The 25,054-nt window shown below is 40.5% G+C and overlaps 2 protein-coding genes across 2 annotated transcripts in view; one reads left to right on the top strand and one right to left on the bottom strand.

Annotated features, from left to right (window-relative positions):
• LAMB1 (laminin subunit beta 1) overlaps positions 1-593 on the top strand; it is a 44,643-nt gene extending 44,050 nt beyond the window's left edge. Inside the window, exon 33 of the mRNA XM_072859780.1 lies at positions 281-593. Within this exon, the coding sequence (XP_072715881.1) occupies positions 281-417 (137 nt within the window). The 3' untranslated portion in view covers positions 418-593. The remainder of the gene's footprint in view (positions 1-280) is intronic.
• An 885-nt stretch (positions 594-1,478) lies between these two features.
• On the bottom strand, positions 1,479-17,452 carry DLD (dihydrolipoamide dehydrogenase). The gene is made up of 14 exons (XM_072859802.1): positions 17,342-17,452; positions 16,209-16,284; positions 15,325-15,404; positions 13,152-13,220; positions 10,600-10,669; positions 10,108-10,208; positions 9,621-9,764; positions 9,357-9,458; positions 8,013-8,203; positions 6,429-6,599; positions 5,835-6,024; positions 5,309-5,446; positions 3,775-3,864; positions 1,479-3,670 (listed from the first exon to the last, which is right to left on the bottom strand). Exons 1-14 carry the CDS (start codon positions 17,378-17,380, stop codon positions 3,605-3,607), a joined length of 1,527 nt encoding a protein of 508 aa, XP_072715903.1. The 5' UTR covers positions 17,381-17,452; the 3' UTR covers positions 1,479-3,604.
• Positions 17,453-25,054: the final 7,602 nt, after the last annotated feature.

Here is a 25,054-nt window from a genome sequence, read left to right as displayed (position 1 = left end):
CTGTAAAAGCCACCATACAGCAGAGAATGACAATTATTTTCAACATGAATCAAAGTATACTGTTGGATTTCCACTTATGGAAAATTACTTCCTTGTTGCTTTATGTCATAGTGTTAAGGAAACAAAAAGGTGCCATTCTAGCCCTTTTTTTTTCCTAATCAGATTCTCTTCCACAATAAAAACAAATTTGAGCTGTAGTTTATCTGTAATGATAACAATTTACATTTTACTGCATTAAAACACCCCTAATAAAGCGTTTTTCCCCTTCCTTTGCTGACAGACTTGGAAAATACATATGAAAACAATCAAAAAGTTCTGGAAGATAAAGCCAAGCAGTTGGTGGAGCTGGAAGAGACAGTTCGCTCCCTCTTGCAGACAATCAGCCAGAAGGTTGCTGTTTATAGCACTTGCTTATAAATGGGAGCAGGAAATGCTTGCATTCAGGATGGATTTTACAAGTATTACACTAGTTCTTTTTGACTTACACTAAGACCTGATAAAGTGAACAGGTTTTATATTGACTTTCAAGTCACAGAACCAAAGACAAGTAACTTTTTGATGTTGAAAATAAACAGTACTTTTGTATCACTGTATGTACCTAGTATGACTTATTAAGTTCCTTCCTATTTTCAGTAGCTGAAATAGTACATCAATTAATAAGCAAGTCTTGTTTTTAAACTGGTTAGAGATCTAATAAAATCTTGGCTCCAATTATGTAATTCTAAATAAGGGCTCCAATTACTATGAAATATAGGATGGTCACTTAGAACAAAATTACAAGTGAATGAAGAAATACGATCCTCGTGTGGCTAGCTAGCATTTACACCACTACTCAAAAAGGATTATTTACCCTCTGCATGATATCCATTTAGGCTTAACACTAGTTTCATGTCACTGATTATGAAACACTTGATATGTGAAGTGGAAACAGAGGTCAACACTGAAGGGGCGAGTGTGGTTTACATTTCAAGCACCAAATTTACATGATAAACCAAGCTTGGAGGATCAAGCCTCTCTGGAAAAGGAACTACAGAAGTTCACAGGGCACTTTACACAGACATTGCTCTCTAAGAACAGCTTGCACTTAACAAAACACAAATAAGACTTTTTGAAAGTGCAACAGTAACATCCAGTTCACCATACTTTAGCTCAAAGTTATGCAGAGCAGTGCACTTCAGACAATTGTACAGTCCTGCACAAATTGATTGACAACAGTCATCAGCTACACAAGTTAGCATCCAAAGCTGCAACGTGCATTTACGCATCCCGACTGCTAACTCTGACCTGAGGAATACCTACATATATACTTTGATCAGCACCTTACCTAATCTTGATTAACATCAGCGAAAGTTAGTCAGGACAACTATGGCAGAATATCTCACCACCTAAGCGAACTGAAGCACATTTATTATGTTTAAATAAATAATTACCCTTAAGCTCCACAGGTTACAAATGCTAGAGCAAAAAATCCATCGCAGGAATTGATTACCATTACCAGCATCATACACCACTTCACTGCCAGTATACTTAGTAGCTGTTAAAAATACAATCTGCAAACTTTGCAACATTCAGACTTAACTGCCATCAGACATTGACAGGCAGCTCAGTAGCTCATCTTACTTTTACCTTTACAAACGCTCTTTGCACACTTAACTAGAAGAGCAAGAGAAGTAACAATACAGTAACAATTGTAAGGCCTTGAATTTTATTTTCAAGTGTCTAGGACACTACAGTCTCCAGTATAATTTTAGTAGTAGTCTTGATTAAAGTTTCCTTGACTTTCCAAACTTCACTTAACATGAACAAAATGAGATATGACAATTTGTAACTGATGAACCTCAAGGCTGAACTGCAGTAGACTGCCACAAGTATTGATGGGGGGAGTGGACACAAAGCTGTTTCTGGAAGAGCAGGGCTCCTAGGAAGAACCTGCAAAGCACCAGACTAACACTTCTACCTGCAGCAGGTAGAATTGATTCCAAAAGGCCTAGATCTATCAGAAGAAACAAGTTTTTCTTCCCTCACTATTGTCTCACCTTTGTTTTCCCTTCTGCAACTTCCTGCTAATACCTGAAAGCAGATCCACATTAATTCACTTACTGCAATTCACAGATATGCTGGGTCATCTCATAGCCTGGTGATAACGTTAGTGAGCTGTAATGGTTTAACCTCATCTACACTTAAAACAGGACTCAAAGAACCAAACAAACCAAAATGAAGAACAGTATCACTGATGTTTGTTGATTAACTGATATCTTAATAAAACGGTAACATCATATATTTCCATCACTCAGTATGGATACTGGATCAATACTTTATAAGAAGCTCTAAAGAAAGGCAGGAGGATACAACCGTCTTGTCTATGAACAAAACCAAGTACCTTTTGCACCATTTTCTGAATGCACATTTCTCATCTGTCATGCCATTGGCATAATGAAAAAGGACACGCACAATACCAGCAGATGCTAAGGTTTTCTTCAAGGCAGAAGAGCCAAGCAAAAAAATGAAATGGCACCCTGCAAAACACAACTTAAAGTGAGCTACTGGAATTGGGCACATTCCCTACACACGTTAGGAATATTCCAAATATGCCATTTGTTTGTGAGTTTCTTCACGTGTTCGACAATCTAGTCACTAAAAGGAGTAACAGGGCTGATCAAACAATACCCAAGAAGACCCTCCAGCTATGTTAAATGTTTATTAAGCTCTCTTCCTACAGAAGAGACAGAGAGAGAGCACAAAATAGAAAAAGAAGAGAAGAAAGCATGTCTTAATTGTGTGGAGAGCTGACACTGCAGCCCTTATGTGTGGAAGGTGCAGAATAACCCTCATGTCATAGCACTTAACAGCAGGTGCTGCTTCACTACCCAATTTTAGCATTTCAAGTTTAAGAGAGTTGAACAATGGAAGCTTTAAAACAAAAAAGATTAAGTAGCAGTAAGATTAATTTTTCTTCAGTCTTTCACTTCTCCATCAGCACTTGATTTTTTCCCCTGATGAGTTTTCAATATGAAAACATGACTTGTGGAGAATCAGACACACACAAGAGTAATTTTCTCTTTAAAAAGTCAATATAGTTTTAATTGATCTATATGAGCCCCTCTTCTCCCAACATCCTAACACTACTAGGTCAAAACAAGTTTTGGTACTTGTTATGTAAGAAGTAGGTTAAATACTAAAGTTAATCCTTTTGGGAAGGAAACACGTTTTTGTGCAGAAGTGCCAGTGGCATTGTAAGTGCCAGCATTCAGCTGGTTTAGTCTATTACTACTTCAAATAAGAAGACACCAGGTATGCTGGACACTTATTCAGAGTTTTGACCAGCACACCTGATAATCCCATGCAGCAGCGAAACGTTTGGTTTTGAAAAAGAGAAGAGTTCTGTCAGGCTGTTTTTCTGCAACATTCATTATGTAAATAAACATGTAATTTTAAGTATTTGATTTACAGAGACTGGATAATTCCACTTGTTCAAATACTGGATGTTTAAAATGAAGAGATTCACTTAATTCACTCCTAAAATCCTCAGACTCAGCCTTCCATAAGGGCCCACAGTCCATTTTCAGAGGTGTACTACACACGTATAAAGATCTGCTCTTTCGTTTTAGAAGTTGATAGCTTTGCCAAAAGATGCTGCTAGGTTTGCTTCCCTGAAGGCTTCTGACACTGTCTGTAGAGAGCAAACACAAAAAGGTACAAGTCATTAATAGTTACATGTAATTATAGCATGTCTGCGTAACCCTGGTGTTCAACAGTCCTTTTAAAAAAACTTACTGGATGGGCATGGCAAACTCTGGCTACATCTTCACATGATGCTCCATATTCCATAGCAAGGGCAGCTTCATTAACCATTTCACCAGCACCCTGTAATTTAATGGTATTTGTAATAAGCACAAATCTTTATGCAGTTGTCCAGGTTCCCCTGAATCACTAACAGCTTGTAAATAAGCATCTTTTGCTAAAAAAGAAAAGTTATAATACAACTAACACTTCAGCTGTGTTCTAATAGAAGTCATAAGTACTTAATCTGTTTGGTGACTGTGCTCAAGCCTAGTGTAAATCTAAACATAATTCTTAATGAGAGTATTTGTTCTCTCATTACTGAGAGTTGTGCAAAATCTGGACATTTTTCCACTACAAGGTACTGGTCAGGTAATACCCACATTCTCAAAGCTACAGTGTACATTATCACTGCTGAAACTTCCCTAAAACATCAATGCCCTCCTGGAAAGTTAAACAGATAACTAGATAAACAAAAGTGTGTTACTACATCTGCACCCTCATTTGTATTTGTGTATTTACTCAGAGAACATTTCTTTGAGGAGTCAAAAATAGTGAAATCTTCTGTTACACCTTTAGCATTCAGATCCATATGCATAAGATTTTCCCCCAGCCCTTTCCCCATGAAGAAAACTAGTCTGTCTCACACCGATAAACCTAAGTTGTGCTTCCTTTAAGACATGTTGATTTTTAAATGACTGGCATTGTGAGAGAAAATAACTAGCATAATGTCTTATTATGTATTTCTATCAGAAATTATGAGAATCGGATTCAGAAACAAAAAGCCTATCCACTAGTGTTGACAGTATATCTGTTCATAGGAATGACACTTCCTTTCCAGGAAAACGGAGAGCAGTTTTAGTGTTTGTCTTAAAGAAAGCTATACACAAAGATGCATGGAAGTGTTTCTGCATACACCTTTAGAAAAAAAAAATTATTTAAAGCTAAGAAACAAAACAGAGAGATTAGGGTCTAACTTTGGAATGTATGGGACAGCAGAAAATGATACATTTCCTAAAATAGAATTTGCTGATTTCTCATCTTTACAAAGGATTTTTAATCAAAGTTCCCCAAGTTACTGACCCAGATTTGGTGACTGCAGCATAAGATTACCAGCTTTGGTGAAGTCTGAAGTTCACAAACGGGGAAAAAAAGAAAAACACCAATGAAAAAGCCACAGTCTGTTCAGCTCCCTTAGCTTCCAGAACTTCAGTCAACAATTTCTGCTGTTCTCTCAAGTATTTGGCAGTATTCATTAAAAAAAAAAAAGGTAGGAGAAGCCAATTAATCCTAGCAATTTGGGGGGCAGTGGGGGAAATGCTGGGTCTAACACCAAAGTAACAGGAAAGTGGGAAGGAGGGCAGGGCTGTGGAAGAGAGCAGTAAACAAAAATTACTATAGAAGACTCAAATCTTCCTTCTTTTTACAAGCACCACTTCTCCTAACTTGAAAACTACTTTGCAACTGTGCAACACTAAATAAAAGACCCTCACAAGGCCAAAACAGCAGCACAATTTACAATACTTACTGCGCCTAAAATGTGAGCACCCAACATCCTGTCTGTTGATTTTTGACTAAGTATCTTCACCATGCCATCTGTGTCAGCATTTGTCTTTGCTCTACTGTTTGCAGCAAATGGAAATTTCCCAATTTTGTATTCTATACCCTATGAAACAGATGTGTTACTGAGTTAATGACCAACAAGAACAATGTAACCATACAGACAATTTGATAAATACAAGAACAGAAGCAATACAAAAATAAAAGACACACAGAGTGATGCATAAAAACAACCACCAAAAGGGGTATAAGCAGGTATTAAAAAAGATTAATTAGCAGATGAACAATATTAACTTCACAGAACAGAAGTCATTAAAGAGAGCTGTGATCCTTGGGAGAGTGGCATGCAGGAGGGAATCATTCAATCATACACCCTAAGCAACAAATTCAGATGCAGAAATTCTCCTGGAAAAAGTAGCTAGATAAACTACTAGACAATGAAACCACGCCCAAGATGGAAAACAAGTTTTGTCTGAGAAGAAAACAAACAGTACCTCTTCTTTCAGCTGTTCTTCTGATTTGCCAACCCAGGCCACTTCAGGGTGAGTGTATATGACAGAAGGTACGCAGTTATAGTCAATGTGAACTGCTCCCCCAGCCATCCCTTCTACACAAATAATGCCTTCATCCTCAGCTTTGTGGGCCAGCATAGGTCCAGCAACTACATCACCAATAGCATAGATGCTATCAGACCAATGAAACAGAATAAAATACTGTTTAAAAACATCCTAGCACACCTAGGCTACCTTATATAAGTCAGTTTGAAACATGTTACTGAAAACTCTAATCAAAACAGATTAATATAAATTTCAAAAGAAATACAAAGTATGAAAGAGCAGTTTCCACAGAATGACAGCACTTCAAGAAGTGCTAGTGACATGAAATACACAGTGACTTTTAAATTACAAAACTTCAAAGGTTGACTAAAAATCTTTAGTTCCTGAAATAAACAGAAATCTTGAGTTTTCCTTTTCTGAAAAGAAAGCTATATTCCGCAATTACAAACAAAAAAAAGTGCTTCAGTAGGTTAAACTTTTAAAAGCAAGAGTTCTGCTTAAAAAAAGTAAAAAATATTTAGTTTTACTTACTTTGGAATTTTGGTTTGGAATCTGTTATTGACTGGGATTCTCCCCCTCTTATCAAGTTCAATTCCAATATCCTCGAGACCTAGATTTTTTGTAAAAGGACGTCTACCGATGCAAACTAGGAGCACATCACAAGTTATTACTTCTGCCTTGCCACCTGCAGCAGCTTCAACACTATGGAAAAATAAGTAGCAAAAATGCTAAGCTGTAAGCTTTCAGTATTGTATTTCTCTGACTGGTAACTAATATGATCCAGATGGTGACCTACTGGCTGCATCTGGCATCTGAAACACTTGCATTCAGTCTGCCCCACACTTCTTCCTTGCAAGAGGAGAGAAGAGGAAGGAAAGGACAGTAACTCTTACTACATTTGTTAACAGCTCTTAGATACAGAAATTCAGGGTATATATCCACTTAGCAAGGCGTGACCTGATAGGATCAAATCTGTACAGCAAAATAATTGGTGCTGAGCACTCAACATCCAAACTATATATATTTTGGGGTGGCGTAGGGCCACGTATTCTGAGCAAGCTTTCTTCTGGCCCAAGAACCAAACACCTGTTAGCAGCTACCTGCATCAGGGGCATCCCTCAAGTGCATCTTTCTGTATTGCATCCAGAGTAAGTCCAGTTCACGTGCTCTGAGAACGCAAGAACCAGAGCATGGTGAGGATAAGTAGAAGTGTGTTTCAAAAGCATACTCCTGAACCAAAATGAAACTCTAAATGTAGAAACAGACTACATGAGAGATCCAACCAACATCAGTGTGGTATGCAAAGAAGCCCAAATCTAGGACCTTCACAATGGTGGAGGGCAGACTATCCCAAGGTATGGCAATACAGTAAATACAAGTCACCATATTAAGATTCCAGTGAAAAAACATTGAAGCTTACTTTTGTTAAGTAACATTAAGCATTTTCTTAGAACTCAAACTACAGTTTCTGCATAGAGAATATGTTAACAAGAAAAAGAACAGAAGTAGTGTGTACGTATGGACTTTTACAAAGCAAATTTGCTTTCTGTGTTTCTCTATTAGCTGGTCATTTATAAGTTTTCAAAGGGCTTGAGTGTGGACGTTAAAAGACACTCTGGGATAGTTTCATTTATTTCTGCTCAAAAGCAATAAAATCTCTGCCACGCTTATTTTGAGACAAGAGGAGGTATGGACAAAATAACCCTTCCAGTAAGCAGCCAAGAATTAATGGCTTGAAAGTGACTGTATGAACAATCATGATATTTATGTCATTTGTACCAGAACCAAAAATCTTCCATGAAAATAATGATTTAGAGTTCTGTTTTTATTACTGATCTCACTATAACAACACTGGTTTTACACTAGCACGCCTTCAACTCAAGTCAATGGAACCTCTCCTGTATAAGTATAAGAAATCTAGGACTCAAACCCAAAATTATGAGCTCTGTAGGTTACAATACAGGATAAAAACTACATTTCATTAAAGAATTAAGTTTCATCCTAAAACCATTTTTTCCTGTTTAAAAAATAGTATCAGACTATTTTTAAATAGGTTTGATGGACTGAGAGGAAGAATATTTATGGCATTCCTTTAGTTTTATGTTAAACACTTACGCTACATCGATTTTTCCATCTGGTTTCTTGGTAGCACCAGTAACTTTGGTGTTCAGTTTAAACTTAAGTCCCTGCTTCTGAAGAATACGTTGGAAGTTCTTAGAGATCTCCATATCAATTCCCATTCCACCAACATGGCCCATGAACTCAACAGCTGTCACATCTGCACCGAGGCGCTGCCAAACTGAACCCTGCAGTCACAACAATATATGTAAAAAGAGTTCTTGAAAAGCAAACTTCAGACTTCTTTAATATTTACTACAGACTGTAAACTTTTCAAAAGCAGGACAACACATAATAGCAAACTGATCAGTTTTTACACGTTACAGTGTAGAATAAAACAAGTCCAACTTTCCCCAGCCTTTCCACAAAAAATGGATTTATCACTGCTTGTTTGCATACCCAGAACTTCAATGATTGAATTCCCGGAATTAAGCTTTTGAAGAAATAGCTAACAAAATGATTAAGTATAAATTAGGTATGTTTTAGGTTATAGGTACAGAAAAATTCAAAATCAAAGAAGCTGAGTGTAGCTCAGAAAACCCAAAGGAAATTGCTTGTGGTGTTCTAATATCACTACAAATTAAAGCAAAACAATACCACATTAAGGAAATTTTATGCAATAAAATGGAACCACTGCTGCTTCTGTATGTATTTATAACTATAACCACTATCATCAGCTTCACCAACAAAACCCATATACACCCTATTTACCTGCAGTTACCTACATCCACCCAACGCAGTATTTCCCTTTGCTTACTCTTTCCCTGCTTAATGCTCAGCAGGCTAAGCAACCACTAAGCAGATGTGCATATTTTCAAGCAGTTGTAAGACCAGCAAATACACATTCTTTTTGAACCATGTAGGTATGAGGCAAAAGGACTCAGACCAAGATGAACTACAAAGTCTCCACTCCTTTGGTTGTTAGACAGAATGTGTCCAATCATGTCACATAAACATTTCTTGGGATTAACTACACACAATTTATCCTGGCTTAAAATGAACTTCCCTTAAAAAAGGAAGTTCTCTCATCTATACATAGAGCAGGTATAAACCTCAGTGAAAGTTAACCTCCCCCCAAAAAAAACCTGTATGTGAGGCCCTGTATGTTCCTCTCATTTCTCTGCTTAGCTAACCAGCTGCAGGAGTACTGATCCTTCAGACACTTATCACAGCTTTTCTGTTAGAAAAGGAAGCTAGCAGGCTATGAAGTCTGAACAGTTTTGTTACAACTCACTCAACCAAATATCTGTTAAATCACAGCAACACAATCAAATATAACACAAAAAATAACAACCCATTCCTTTGTAAATTAAAAACCAAGGGGTTTAAATGTCCTCTCACCAGTTCTACACCAATGACTCCTGCACCAATGACAACCATCTTTTCAGGAACTTTCTTCAGTGACAGTGCACCAGTGGATGACACGATATTATCTTCATCAATCTAATGACAAAGAAATCCACAAAGGGAGGTTTACAATCTCTTTTATACATTATATACAAAGCACACAGAAGGTGAAGTGCAATCAGATGCAAAAAATTACACATTAAATTATGTGGATATAACGCATTGAAAAAAAATAGCATTAAGATTTCAAATACGTACAGTAATTCCAGGGAAGGGAGCAACTTCTGAGCCTGTGGCTATAAGTATGTTCTTTGTATTTATAACTTGTGTGCTGCCATCTTCTTTGGTTGCAGTGACTTGGTTTTTGCCAGTTATTTTTCCAAACCCAGATACATGTACAACCTTTAGTAATCAGAACACAGTAAATTCAGACTCAAATTACTTACATAAGTTACACTACATTTAATCTGAATCTCATTAATGCTTTAGAGAAGCTGCCAACACGTACCTTTGCATCACCATCTGGTACAAATCACAAAGTAATTGTATACTATTCTTTTAAGTAGATTAAGAATGAAAGAACTGTTCATTTAAAAATTTCCTAGAAGAGAAGCATTCAAATTCTGCCCTTGCCGAGTCAGTCACTCAAATTAATTTATGTGGCAAGAATATGAAAGTGTAAAAGGCAAGAAATTCAGATCAGAAAAAAATCATGGATATACCTCAGTATACAATCTAAACTAACCTTGTTTTGTTTAAATAAATGAGCAATTCCACCTGTTAAGGCCTTCACTGCACCACTCTTCTGTTCCATCATCTTCTCTAGATTCAAACGGATTCCTGTAACTAATGTTAAAAAAAAAACCTGTTAAGCATTGCATTGTTTTTATTTAAAGGAGCTACCCTAAACACAATTAACAGCTCTGACACAGTAAGATGTATTGAATGGCCCTACTAAATGCTAAAGGTTACATTAAACTGCTATGTATTATTACACTTAAATAATGAAAGCAGTATTATTACACTTTTCAAATATAACTTACCTAGCCAGGATTCAGGGTTCAAGGAGCAGACACATGTCCCTAACCCTCCAACTGACAGATAAAGGATATTATTTATAAGTCTAAAAAGTCTTCTGACCAGAAAACTATAGTAGTCAGACTTGAATGATTAAATTTGCTTGTTGATGGAAACCATTTATGTTAACAGGCACTGACAAGTTGCTCTTCACACTCACTTTCAATTCCTCTATTAGCGAAATCTTTTCCATGGGCCAAGTGATACAGATGTGAGTTGTTCAGCAAGGCCTAAAATACACACACAGAAATGTGAACGGGGACATACACATTCGTGACTGAATTAATTATTTATTATATTATCAGGAAAAAAAAATTTGATGTTATTTGCAAGACATTCTCACTATTAAGAAAAAGCCTGACATGTACATATTTAAAAAGGTGTATTTCAAACACAGAAATTGTACACAGTAGCTCTTACTGAAGAGTTTTATAAAGTTACATATTTAACATAAAACCAGAAAATAGTTAAATTCACACCTATCCTTTTTGCTTGTTTCAGAGAAATTGGGAATGACTCCATGAGGATTAAAAAAAAAATAGGAACAGACTAAGTAGAGGAAAGAAAGATGATTCTGACTGACTCGCAGGAGAATTTCCTTATTACCTCAGACAAGAGTTTCCTTGTCAACAAAAAGAGGATACAGAAAAACTGGATGAGGAAAATCTATACTGAAATCCCTGTTAAAATTTTACCCCATGTAGACACATGTGAGTTACATTTTGTAGTTGAGGAGTTGTGCTAAAGTTACTACAACTGCATAGCTAGTTGAGCTGAAGCTAGATGGCTTAGAGCTAGCTCAGGTCACTGGACATTGTGAATTCAAAATAAAAGTTAGAATAGTTTATATAACGACGTTTATAAATCAGCAGTTTGAAATGCAGAACCTCTAGAACTGTATTTTGGTTGGAAATAGCAACATAGTTAGGGAGGGATCTTGGTAAGAAAAATGATGTCTTTCACTATAGCCATCCCAAACATGAAATTATCAGTATCTTTTCAAGGACAACAGCGCAAGTCTGCACAGACTGAAAGCAGGCACAGTAAAACATTCAAAGCACATTTTGAGATACCTGCCTTATATATACACGCTTGAGTGAAACTAATACTGTCAGAATGAGATAATTCAATTTTTATTAATAAGTCTTATCAACTCTCACTCTTTAAAATTCATTTGCCCATTTCACATAACTGTCACAACCCTGAATCTGTAACACCCAACATTATTGAAAAGACAGCCACCGCTTAAGACTTCAGCAATTAAAAAAGAAAAAAGTCCATGCCCAATGTATTATTTCGGGTGGCTTTTTGGAAAAGAATTTTCAAATAGTTTGTTATTGCCTCAGTGTACGCAGCCTACGTATCCACTTCTTAAGAAATTTATTGCCACTCAAAAAAAATTCTGGATAGCATCTGAGTTTAGCCATGGGTTCAGAAGTATTTCCTCAAGAACTTCAAAGGATTAAAAAGAAAAAAAAGACTCAAGAAGAAAAGTTAGTTAAATAGATCCTAGCAGAGTTCCAAAGTAACACTGTTGATCTATACCTCATTTTTGAGTTTTTCTTCAGCATATTAAAATATTCTGAACTTCATTAGAACTATTAGTAAAAATGTTTAGGAAAATTAATAATCATTTTTAAAACTTTGTATTTATACTGTATTTTCTCCTACCATGCTAATGGAACCTCTCTGAGCAAACAGATTAGAAATAGCAATATAGTTAGGAGGGATCTTGGTAAGAAAATTATGTCTGTTACTATGGCCACTACAAACCTGGGATTACCAGTGTCTTCCTTCACCTGCTGGGTGCTAACAAGGCAGTCTCATTAGCACCTAGATAGACAGACTTACTAGACTAATCTAGTCTATCTCGCAATAGCACTGTTCTTACAAGGCCCTAGTTCTGAAATTACTTAAAACTGGACTGACAATATCAAATACTAGGTTCTTCTGAATTTCTCCTTACTTCTCCTTTCTTTCAGAGTACATGCCTTGTATTCTCCCTTTTCTCTCCCCACCTGCACTACTACAAGTAGTACCAGCCCCACTCTCCAGGCCATCTTTTGGGGCTGGTGAGAATACTATTTTAGCTTAGACTAATAGTTCAAGAGCTAATCAACTAGGCTTTTTCTACAGTCAGTGGAAAGAGACAGCTATCTTCAGAGCATGGTGCATCCAACCAAAACCAGAGTTTATGATTTTTCAGGGATGCCCCTCTCCCTCTAATTTAGATTTACTTTCTCTACTCCTAGTGACACAGTTCATCATTCCTTTAATGTAAGAACATCATCTTGGACAAAACTACAGGTTTATTTTGAACAAACTGATATGAGGCAATCAAGAACTTCACATGGTATACTACAAGAGGTACAACCATCTGAAACAGTTAACACTGTAGTCAGATACTGGTTACAACACAGACTCAACAGCTCAGAGTGAGAAGATACATCTGTATGCACCTCTGGTTTTCAGTCTCTTCCTCTCTTTCTTTTGGGAAAGCCCACAAAACAGAGTTTGCAAACAAAACATTTCTGTTGAGCAAATAAAATGTTAACCTTTTGTGTTATTTGGATCCTCAGCTTATTTGGATTGCAATTTCAATTTTTAAAGAAAGTACATCAATCTTGGAAAAAGATTAAGGAGGAGCTTCTCAAGTGATACATATAATATCTGTTGTTTTTAGAGAAGTTATGACAAACTACATAGACTTACCTTGGATGGAATACATCCAACATTCAAACAGGTTCCACCTAAGGTTTCATTTTTTTCTACACAGACGGTCTGAGGAAGAAGGGGGGGAAGAACTTTTTAGCAATACTATGCCACCATTTCCTTACAGGGTATCTGACAAATTAGAATTGATGACAAAGACCAGGCATTTACCCAATAACTCTTCCTCTACAAGTGTCTCATTAATTTCATTCCTAGATTTATTTTGTGGCTCAGATTTCCCCTCTCTCATTTTTTTCCTAACATAAAAACCACAGAATGGCTCTTTGCAGCAAAACTCTCTACCAGAAGAGAGCCACATTCCCCACTGCACCATTTATACTTTCATACAAGTTTAAGTGTTGTTGTTCTGCTTCAAAAATCCACAAAGTTGCCTCAATTAAATACAACACTCAGTTCTGTGAAAGATGTTCCCCTTGCAATTAAAAAAAACCCCAAAACCCGCAAAAAGCAAAAAATGTAAATCATGCAAAAGATTCCTAAAACAAGCAAGACAAACAGACAAATGAACCAATACATGTTAAAATCACATGAAGTAATCTCTTCTTTAAAGAAAACAAAACCCCCAAACCACAAACATTTCCCTCTAAACACATTGTCCTGCAAGACCCATTGCTATAAAGTTGTGCCAATATCTATAAAGAAAGAAAGAATAAAAATCAAGTACAGCAAAGCCAAGCAAAAATAAGGTCAATACCAAGAGGGATGGAAAATATTTAATCTCCCTCTCATCAACTTGACAACATCAAAGCGTGCAAAGGAAAAAAACAACTAACAGAACTTCACGTAAAAACAGGTCACTTGGGGGCAGAGAGTATCATAAACCTTTTCTATAGAAGCAGAAGAATTGGCATCTCCTTCTTTGCAAGGTGCACACACATTCAAAATAACAGTTCCTCGGTTTATACTCTAAGAGCTCCAGTCTGCTGATAGAAGTGACTGCCCAGTGGAAAGCCTTTCATCATTTCTTTTAAATTGCTGCTTTTGTGCTAAAGTAGAGGTGATGGTAACATGAAGAGCAGGATTCACCGTATCAAATCACAGAAACACATTGAGACATGCTGATCCCCTATCTATCCTTCCTCCTGTTTTAAGCACATGAATGCATGAAAAATGATCCAAGGGCTTTAAAAGCTGCACTATGGATCAAACAGCACCAGACTGCTCCTACCTTTACCTGATAAGGAGGTTCTGCCTCATCCACTTTACATCAACTTCACCGACAAGGCCAAGCAAAGCTGTTGAAAAGCCAATGCCCAGAGAACATTGTCGGCCATAACGTGGGATGCTGTGGTGGTGATACGAGGACTTAATGCTTGTGCTAGCACACGTAGCACTAAAGTTGAAGGTTAAAGTTCAGTAGTTCAGTAAAGCGCACAAAGGTTCTTCCACAAATGGTGTCACTATAGAATCTATCTTTTTGCCCATCTCACAAAAATATCTCCTTACATTCCTCGTGGACAGCGTAAACATTCTTCATGTTTATTCAGTGCTACAGGTGACACAAGCAAGCGTGTCCAAATATTTCGCCCACTCTGACTAGCTGTAAAGCAGTATAACAAAATTATTTTTGCCATGATGAAAACCCGTAAATTTTTGGTAAAATATTTCAAAAATTTAAATTAGATACTACAGTATTCCTACAGACATATTTTCGCCTCTAAAGTTCTCACATGGCAATGGAATTCTTCTACTCACATTCAAAAAAAAAACACATCAGTTGACTATTGTTTTTTCCTCTTTTGAGTTCCCTCAGTCTGTTCTTCAGGACAGTTTTTCAGTGGCCTTTTTGTCACTGTCTCAAATTTTTTTCCTCTTTTCTTTGTTGGGAGAAAAATTACTTCCTAGCATTCTTTTCCCACCTTCTCTTCTACAAGAGTATAAGCTCACCTCAATTATCACTTCCAATCAAAAGCAAGCTGTCCTGAGCAGCTTTGTCAGTAGCCTAGCAGGGCTACAGACAGTAATACCTTCACATCTCCATTTCAACTTCCGTATAATCTTCATAAGCAAGGTAAAGAAAAATTACAGACATGTCAACAACATCTGGTCGCCCAAGATGTAACAGCAGAATTTCAGTTTTTCGGTATCACACAAACATCTTCCAAGTTCATCTAGATTAATATTCTCCTATCTGATTGAGGTCTCATCTCACCTTAAATCCAAGCTGAGCTGCTTTGATAGCAGCAACGTACCCTCCAGGACCTGAGCCAATAACTGTGACATCGGCATCAACTGAAACAGACAACATTTGAGTTATTTTTGTTTCAGCAATTAACATTTTACTGCAGGAATACCAGTTTATCATTTCTGAAATAATTCGTGTTTGCAAATATATTTTTTTTAAAAAGCAAAATGGCTATTAAAAATGATGCAACTTCATAAACTAGGTTTAGATAAGTAAATTACACCTGACACCTGAGAGTAACTTTCTGGACAAAAGGAAAGGTTGCATGGAGGTATTCGCTCTGCAATAAAACCAACCAGTCTTAAATTTTATAGGGAAAGTAATGTAAAATGAAATGAGGCAACTGAATTCTGTCTGATCCATCCACCTTGCTACAAATCCTTTAAGAACTTAAGATGCCTGTATAGTTTACGATAACATTTTTCCAACATAGCTTCTATTGATGTTTAGTGCAAAAGATAAATGCTTACTGAATGCCATAAAATCAGTAGTTTATCAAGGAGAAAATATGGCTGAAATAGATATCTATGCAACCTCTATTGATTATGAACACAGCAGAAGCTATGAACTTTGTACCTAACTCGTATCTCACAACCACAATCTCCTTTGGAATATTAATTACCATCATTGTTCTTCTGTTATATAAAGTTCAACTTCTATTTATAGCTTTAGCTTGATATCAAATAGGGCAAATAAGCCACTAGTTTTCATCTAAATCTCCATGCTGACATGGATTCCCCCATTACCTGGAAGACTGATTTCCAAGTTTGAAGCACTGCTTTGGTTTTTGAGGGTTTTTTTGGGTTTTGGGTCGGGTTTTTTGTCCAAAGAAATCCTTCGCAACTAATTACCTTGATCAGCATAAGTCCTTTGTGACACTGCACAAATTCCCTGGAGACCATGATGAATTCGATCAAAATGGCTTCTCTAGAAAGGGGAAAAAAAACCCTTAATTTTAAAAGTTAAAGTCTACCCTTGAAGAAAAATAAGCATTTGACCACACACAGACAAAGACACAGTTACAGTCATCAGTTAACCAAAACAGTAACAACATGACTGAAGCAGACACGGAGGGCACTGACTGGAACAAGAGGTAGAAGTCGCTCTGCCATTTACCTGCTCTGCAGCCTCAGCCGATCATTACACCTGTTTTCATGTCAACCTCGCCTAAGGCTGCCTCCAACTACACAAACTTTCAACCCTTCACATGGGGCTCTCAAACCACTTAGTGACATAAATTAGACACCCGCAGGAGTTTATGAAGAGTCTTGTTGTTCCATAACCATCCCCTTCGGCCACTTCCTGTGAACAGGCAACATGTCAGAGGTGGTTCTGGAGAGCAAGATTTTGTAATTGTAACGGGACAGCACAGCACAGTTGCTATAAGCATCTCACAGGCCGATCATCCTGTAACTGGAGTAGAGGATGCTCCTGGAACTATTTACGAAGCCCTCAATGCTGCCCAAAAGGCGGGAAGCGACCCTCTGACAGCTGGCGGTTCCAACAGCCACGAAGGTATCCGCCCTCACTCCCGACTCCGCCCGGCCGCTCCCTCCGGCTGCGGGCCGGGGCACCCCTCCTCCGCTCTCGGGAGGACCCGCAGCCACAACCTACACTGCGGCAGAGACGAGACCCCGGGCCCGCCCCTCCTGGAGCGGCGCGACGCCTGCTTGGGGCCAGGCGACGCCGCGGGCACCGTGTCACCTCAGCCGCGCCGGGCGAGGAGCGACTCCCCTTCCCTGCGAAGGAGGCGAAAGCAGAGAAGGGGGGGAAGAGCAGCCAAGCCCCGCGGCCGCCAGCCGCCCGGCCCGCCGCAGGGCGCCTGCTCCGGCTCCGCCCGCCCTCACGCCCGCTCCCGGCGAGGGGTGGGGGAGCGTGAGGGAAGCCCAGGCCCGAGCTCCCAAGCGCGGCGCGGCCGGCTCGGGTCCCGCCGCCTGCCTGCCCGCCCGCCCCGCGGCAGTGCCATCCCCTGCCGGCGCCGTACCCGAGCGAGCGCGCAGGAGACGCGTCCCCAGCGCTGCATGTCCGCCGCCCTCAGCCTGCGCCCCTCGGCCGCCGCTCCAAGGACTCCGCGGACTCGCGCAGGCGCAGTGGGCCGGGGAGGGAGGGGGAGCGGCGGCGGGAGGAGCGGGCGCCGCCGCGCGACGGGGCCCCCTGGCGGAGGCGGCCGCCCGGTACAGCGCTGAGAGCGGCGCTGGGGGGCGGGGCCTGAGGGGCGGGGCGGGGACATGCAGATGAGGCTCTTAAAGCGGCAGGGCGCTCGCAGGGAGGCTCGCACAGCCGGTCGCAGCCCTGCCTGGCGCTGAAATGACTCTTCGGGTCGAGCAAAGAAGCTCACAAACCCACACCGAATGAACCGAGATAAAATTTGGGAACAGACGGAGAAAGTAAAAATACTTCATTTTTCAGAATGAAACCTTTTTCATCTAAATAACAGTGAAATGTACATAAATTCAATTTCTAAATATTCAAAGATATAAAGTCCAAGATATTTAATTTTGGAAAGAATTTCAAGTGACTTGGAATAATTGCTTTCATTTTATTTAATCAGGAAAAAAATTGAACTAGAATATTGAGACATTTTCATAATTGACACAGTTTAATTTAATGCTATTTATATTCTTCCAGACTATTTGTTCTCTAGAAAAAAGGGTGCATGCCCCGCGGTCCTCTGTTATTTGCACTTCAGCACATCAGTATTTGAAAACCTAAATCCTTCATTGCCTGTGGGGGAACAGCAACGGGCCAAGACCATTTTCCTTCTCTACTGAATTCCACTTGGTTTAGAACATGTGCAATATTCTGTTCAATTTATGCTAAAAACATCTAAATGTGGCTTTAGGCAAGTAACATGCAACACAGTTCATAATATTGGTTGCCCATCTTGCCCGAAAGTGAAAATATTTTATGTGAAAAAGAGTTCTCAAGTTTTCTAGACTTCTTATTTCTTGCATAAAATCAAGATTTCCATCAGGTGGCAGTGTTCTGCTATTTCCCATACAGAGAAGCACGTCATTGAGCGCAAATTTGGGGGATCTCTTCGAAGAAAGGCATAATATTCACAAATACCAGGCTTTCTGATTAGAGCAGTCTTAAATTATTTAGAAGAACCACGTGGGAGAAGAGCAATTCACCCATTAATAAAATATAGTCAGATCTGTTGGAAGTGCATTAGCTAATGAAGGCGCCGGCACCTAATAACACTGTGACAGTGCCTGGGTTCAAAATGAAAGGCCATATTCAGTGGGCAGAATTCCTCTTCTGTCTTTCTACATAAGGATTCCTCTGAATGCACCTCCAGCAACACTGGACAGTGGATGTGCCTGATATTTTTACATTTAAATCCCTAACGCTTAGGCTGGCTAATGAGAAAGCATCCCAGAGTCCCTGGTGCTTGCAGTGAAAGTATCATGGCCCCGTCGTTTCCTCCCATCCTCACTAATAAGCAGACCAGAGAGAATAAAAAGCAAAAATCCTCCAGCTGTACCTAACTGAAAGTACTCAGGCAACACATTTTAATTCCTCATGGCCTTTCCCCTGGCCTCCCAGCCCTGGTGCGCAGCAGGATGCTGAGCCCTCCCCTCTGCACAGGCAGTGCACGGCAGTGCGTGAGTATTTCTGAGGAAATTACACTTTTTTCAGACATAGATCTAAATGCCATGAGCACTTTGTTATTGCTAGCAGTGAGCAAGACCATCTTCTGCAACAAGAAATGACTCGAGGCTCTGAAGGACAAGCTTTGGGCACGTCATGTCTTGCTAAGAGTGCAATGTCTGGGTAGCAAGTGCAAGAACAGGACAGGGCAGAGCAGATGGCTGCCCATCCCTGTGCCCCTCTGAGGGGGAAGCCAAATCCCCAGCAGAGCTGCTGTAAAGCCCCATGGGGAAATCTCCGCAGTGATGCAGCATCTCTTTGCACTCCCCATGTCCCAGCTGGAGGGCTCAGCTGCAGGTTCATGCTGCACCATGAAGTTTTCTCAAATTAGAGAAGATGCAGATGATTACCCTGGCCACTGAAGGGAAGGGGGCTTGTGTGACGATTGCTTCAGGACCCAGGAGTAGTGAGGGGGTGTAGGGGACCTGGAGAAGTGCAGAAAGCATCGAAGTGTGTCTTGGTGGATGGGGGAAGTGGGGAGGCAAAGGGGTACAGCGGAGCGCAGGGCTGGACCCCTCCACCCTGTTTGCTGCAGGCCTGGCAGTCATCTCCAAACAGCCTTGCCCATTAACCGCATGTCACTTGGGGTTGTGGTGGCTGGGACTGCCTCTCTCAACCTTCCTGGGGACTTTGCTGGAATTTGGAGGTTGTTAAAATATTTTCTTGAGGTTTTACATCTCTGAGTAATAAAGACCATAAAGATCAGATCCTCAGTGGATTGCCTTTAGGACTGTGGTAGTTGTAAACCACAATCACCCGAGTGCTTTTTGTTCTACTGCTCCTGGCATGACTCTACCTCACCTCTCTTTGGTTGTGGCACTCCTTTTGTGAACACTGAGGTTATGGTACCTGGGTACACTCCTGCTTTTTATTGCATTCTTTAGTACACATGAAATGTCCCCTTGCAGCAAAGCAGGCTCCCAAGGATCCCAGGCTGCATTAGGCAAAGTACTGCCAGCATGTGAGGGAGGTGATCCTTCCCCTCTGCTCAGCACTGGGGAGGCCACAGCTGGAGTGCTGGGTCCAGTTCTGGGCTCCCCAGTACAGGAGAGACATGGATGTACTGGGGAGAGTCCAACGAAGGGCCACAAAGATGGTGAAGGGACTGGAGCGTCTCTCCTATGAGGGAAGGCTGAGGGAGCTGGGACTGTGCAGCCCTGAGAAGAGAAGGCTCAGGGGGATCTCATCAATGTACATAAATACCTGAAGGGAAGGTGCAAAGAGGACAGAGCCAGGCTCTTTCCAGTGGTGCCCAGTGACAGGACCAGAGGCAATGGGCACAAACTGAAACACAGGAGGTTCCCTCTGAACATCAGGAAACACTTTTTCACTGTGAGGGTGACCAAGCACTGGCACAGGTTGCCCAGGGAGGTTGTGGAGTCCCCATCCTTGGAGATACTCAAAAGCCATCCAGACGCAGTCCTGGGCAACCAGCTCTAAGTCACCCTGCTTGAGCAAGGGGTTGGACAAGATGAACTCCAGAGGTCCCTTCCAACATCAACCATTCTGTGATTCTGTGTCAGGAAAATAAACTGCATCATTAAGTCTTCTGGTTAGATGCCTTGAGAACAAGAGTCAGCTCTGACTTGGAGCTAGAGGAAGAAAGCTGCAGGAACATACTGAAGTCAACAGAGGGCAACATGACTGCATAGACTAACGGAGATCTGGAAGGATGTTTTTGAAAGAAGTACACCTAAAAACGTAGAGCATTATATTTCTTTGAAATACTGAATATTTTCTTGCATCACAAATGGCATTTTTACACATATGCCTATGCACACATGTTTGTTTGTACACATCAAGATTATCAAATTATCAATCTAGACAGAATATTACACTGGCTCTGACTTGGCAAAACAAAACTGAAAGACCTACCACACTGCATCCAAGGAGTGGATGGTGGCCATCAGTGTCTTGTACCTTGCAAAGCCATATTTCACAAAACATATTTTCAGATGATTCCTCCTATCTTTGGTAAATCCTTTTGGTAAACTCCTGTCTTTGGTGAGAGTGAGCACCATGGCAGGGTAAGGTATATCCAGAAAGAGACAGGGGTGGCATTTTGTTCTGCACCCTTATCCAAAGCACGGTACTGTACTGCTTTCCAAACTGCTCAGTTTACTGGCCTGCTTACAAAAGCTTTCTATCACTCAGGCATTAAAGCCAGATGAGTAGAGAAAGTGGAGAGAAAGCAAGTCCATGACCTCTGACGTTCTGCACCAATATGTGGGCAATATGGGATAAATAGGAAGGAGGAAGGCAAGTGGGACAGGGCCAGATGCAAAACAGCAGCATACCTCAGATTCACTGAAGAGGCAGGACAAGTGTCTCAAAAGCATATCAGGAGTTCTGGTATGTGCTCTGTTCTGCAGGTATTTTACAAAGATCTGTGGCTCCCAAATGCTTGCAGGAGAGTTAAGCCATTGGGACATTCCTCTGCTAGCTGGAGCTCTGAAGGAGCACACGTAGGCAAGCAGGGGGTCGGGGAGGCTGAAGCACTGCATTTTTGAGCTAAAGGGAAGTTAGATAGGAGTTCCAGACCCTAAAAAGGGCACCAGAGCTGGGTCTGGTGGCAGGACCCATTTGGGTTCTCTCACACCACATGGTGACCACAGAAAAGGGCATCGGTCCAAGCTATAACTATGACATACCTAAGGCCTTGTCACATACCATGGTTAAACACCCGGCACCCTGCCCCTGGCCGTTGGCTTGTGAGTGAGGTGCAATGCAGCTGCCTTACCTGAGGGACTGACTCTTCTTTGCATTTAAATGTTAGGCACCTAGTGAAGCCATCCTCCTAAAGCAAGTACCTAAATTCCCTGGGTGGTCAGCAGGTGCCTTTGGAAATAAGCACCCAGGAGATCCTGTCTGCCTATCTTATATGCATGCACCAAGGCCAACACAATCTTCCTTGGGGCCTTCAAGGATTCCTGCCTCTGCTTTTATTACACAGGGAAAATGAGCAATCGAGGCAGGACTTGTCTCACCTCACTGCAGCTGCCAAGGTCAGACATCTGGTTTAGCAGGTCTAATAGAAAGCTAGTCTTCTGGGCTGCTATGGGAGACACAGAAAGACTGACAAATTGAGAGGGTTATTCATCCTGTCCCAAGGTGGGTGTCAAGGATTGCCCTGCAACGGCTGACTGTAGTGCTGCCATTCGCTGAGCAGAGAGGGGACCCAGGTGACCTACATTAAACATCTAACTTCGAGATAGTCAAAGCTGGTGGGAAAAAAGCTCGCCCCATTTATGAAGGAGTGCCTCCATAGGCATGGAGAACTTGGGTGCTAGTTGGGCATCTCAGACAGTTCCACTGGGTCCTGCCCTGGGCATCCCAGGGCCACAACTGTGCTGCTGCCCCTCAGAGAGGCAGAGATGAATCTCCCTTCAGTCATCAGTGTGCTTAACTTTATCAAGTCTGTGCTGCAGAAGGATATGTCTGATGTCCTTCCCTCCAATTTCCTTCCATCTGACTTCCTCCTGGATATTAATTATTTCGCAATAGCAGTGAGTGGTTTTGCATATCAGTAACTCGGTGTACCTTGTAAAATTTTGTTGCCTGCACTTTACTCAGTTCTGAAAATTTGTGACCTTCTAGCTAGAGAGGAGGTTACGGACGAGACTGATGCGGCATACGGTAGCCTGGTTTGAACATGGGAAAAAGTCTGTGTTATTTCTAGTAGGTTACGCAAAAGAAAAAAATGATTCACTGCAGGATAAAATTGTGCAGTGCCCATAATTCGAAGTCTTTGCAATGAGAATTAGGGTAGGATTATGTATTACTGATGTTTTCCTTTTCCTGTGCTCAATTTGTCATTGCCCATTTAAGCTTCTTAATAAAAATTTATACCGGAGCTGATCATAAAGTGCCAGTTAATTTTCACATTTTAAAACAAAAAAGCACTTTCATTTGTTTTAAGCTTCCAGTTAAATTTTCAGGGTTTTAATAAAAATCAAAACCAAAACTACAAATATTTTGTATTTCTTAAACACCTGTAAAATTCATTGGTTCTATTGTTGTTGGAAAACATGTAAATCTAAACTGAAGTGGAAAGTTTCCACACAAGTTTTCATGTTAACTAAAATCTCACTTTTGTCCCCAAACAGGGCCATTAAAAATGCAGTGACTATGAAGTATTTCATTTTCTTCGATTCCAAAAGCTCTGGCAAACAAGGTAATTAAAATAAAAATAAAAACTAAATAACAAGGCAATTAACTCTCAGACGCCCTTCAAGAGATGTATTACATCAAGGAAATGGCACACTTCTACTCAGGGGATGGGTTTTCTCCTGCTCTGCTCTCCTAATCCAGGGTCTGGCCTTTAAATCCCCGGGGTAAGGGGGTTTTGTGGCTAACAGGAAATTTTGCACGAGGAGTCAGGGACATTTTCTGTGTTCAGAGAGAAAATCTTCGAAGTAATAAATTCCCATTTATCATCTTGGCTTTATGAAAGTCAAAGTTCTCCCTGAAGCACAATGTTTCTGTGCTTGGAGCTTTCTCGGTCATAACAGGGTGATAAACAGAGCGTATTTCCTGCATCTAAGATCGCTGCGGTGTTAACGTTGTAAGCACTGTATGGTACCTGGACGGGAGAATGTCCTGATCTAGCACAGCAAATCAACTGACACCGTGGAAATCAAGGTGCATGCAGCTTGCTAATCTGCAGTTTGCCCTTTAAGAACCGTAATTGATATAGTTTAGTTCTATTAACATTACTGTTTGCTTGTGATATTGTGTGCGAGTCTGTTAATATAGTACATTATAACAAATTCGTGCACCTGGGAGGCACTCACCCCGTGCTACAGTGTAGGCTGTGTTCCAGCTGGCAAGAAAGCGGCTCTGGAGAAAAGGGCCTGGCAGCCCTGGTGGACACCAAGTTGACCACGAGCCAGCAATGTGCCCTGGCAGCAAAGGCGGCCAACAGCCTCCTGGGCTGCATGAGCAAAGGTGTAGCCAGCAGGTCGAGAGAGAGGATTATTTCCCTCTATTCAGTGCTTGTGGGACTACATCTAAAGGTCTGCATCCAATTTTGGGTCCCCAGTGCAAGACCTCAAGCATGGCGGTAGAGGCAATAGGCACAAGTTGGAGCATGGATGCTGTGCCCTTTTTCGCGGCACCTGCCCAGCCATCCCCGAGGCTATCTAACCTGCTCTTTAGGAGCTCCAAGGAGATTTTACAATACTGTTGGCTACCTATTCCTCAGCTCTAGTATTGTTATCATTAGAAAGTTTCACATCTACTTTAGATCTACCCTGGGCTGCTTACTTTATGAAAGAGAATGTTTTATCAGTTTGATACAAATTGTTCTTGAAACAAGTCTGTTCATCTTTGCTTATCTCTTTGTTATCTTCAAGGTGCTAAAATTTATATAAAAGTGTTGAAGTAGTCTCGAATTCCCTCGGTTCTCCTTTCTCCTTCAGTTAAAAATAAAGAAAATCCTTTTGCATTCAGCAAGACTCCAACGTCCCGTCCTTCTCCAGGTCTCTGTAGACAGTCAGAGGTTGCTTCTCTGACTCCTTAAGTAGTCCAGGATTAATTTCATCAAGTTCTGCCAACCTGGGGGCCTTTACCTGCAGTCTATAAGCAAAAGTCTATAAGCAAAAACTTTATATATAAATTTTGTGTTTATTGTTAGGATACATAGCATAGAGAAAGAAGAGGTTAAATAACATTCAGACAATCTAGAATAATATATGACTACTCTTTACACTAAGGGTTGGTGTTTCAGCAAAGAAGAAATGTAATTTTGCAGGTGGTAAAACAACGTCAAGCCAAATGTTGCCTGAAACTACTTGTACATAAGTAAAAGAAAAGGAAGGAGAGAAAAAGAAACATACAGAAAAAATGAGGGTTAAACGAAATAAAACCAGCATGACTTGCATTACGAAGTGAACAAGCACAGAGTGAAGAGCTACCTCTACTTCAACATGTAGTACGTTGTACTGGTTTTGGCTGGGATAGAGTTAAATTTCTTCATAGTACCTAGTATGGGGCTATGTTTTTGATTTGTGCTGAAAACAGTGCTGATAACACAGGGATGTTT

This window comes from Ciconia boyciana, chromosome 1, assembly GCF_034638445.1.
Source record: "Ciconia boyciana chromosome 1, ASM3463844v1, whole genome shotgun sequence".
Lineage (NCBI taxonomy): Eukaryota > Metazoa > Chordata > Aves > Ciconiiformes > Ciconiidae > Ciconia > Ciconia boyciana.
Note: the sequence above shows the minus strand (reverse complement) of the source record. Positions and strands in the feature narration are given on the sequence as shown.

Coding starts and splice junctions, on each gene's coding strand:
- DLD (XM_072859802.1), bottom strand. CDS start 17,380: ATGCAGCGCTGGGGACGCGTCTCCTGCGCGCTCGCTCGG. Junction 9,765..10,107: donor ATTTATTTAAACAAAACAAG/GTTAGTTTAGAT, acceptor TGATTACTAAAG/GTTGTACATGTATCTGGGTT. Junction 3,671..3,774: donor GAGTTTGCCATGCCCATCCA/GTAAGTTTTTTT, acceptor TGCTCTCTACAG/ACAGTGTCAGAAGCCTTCAG.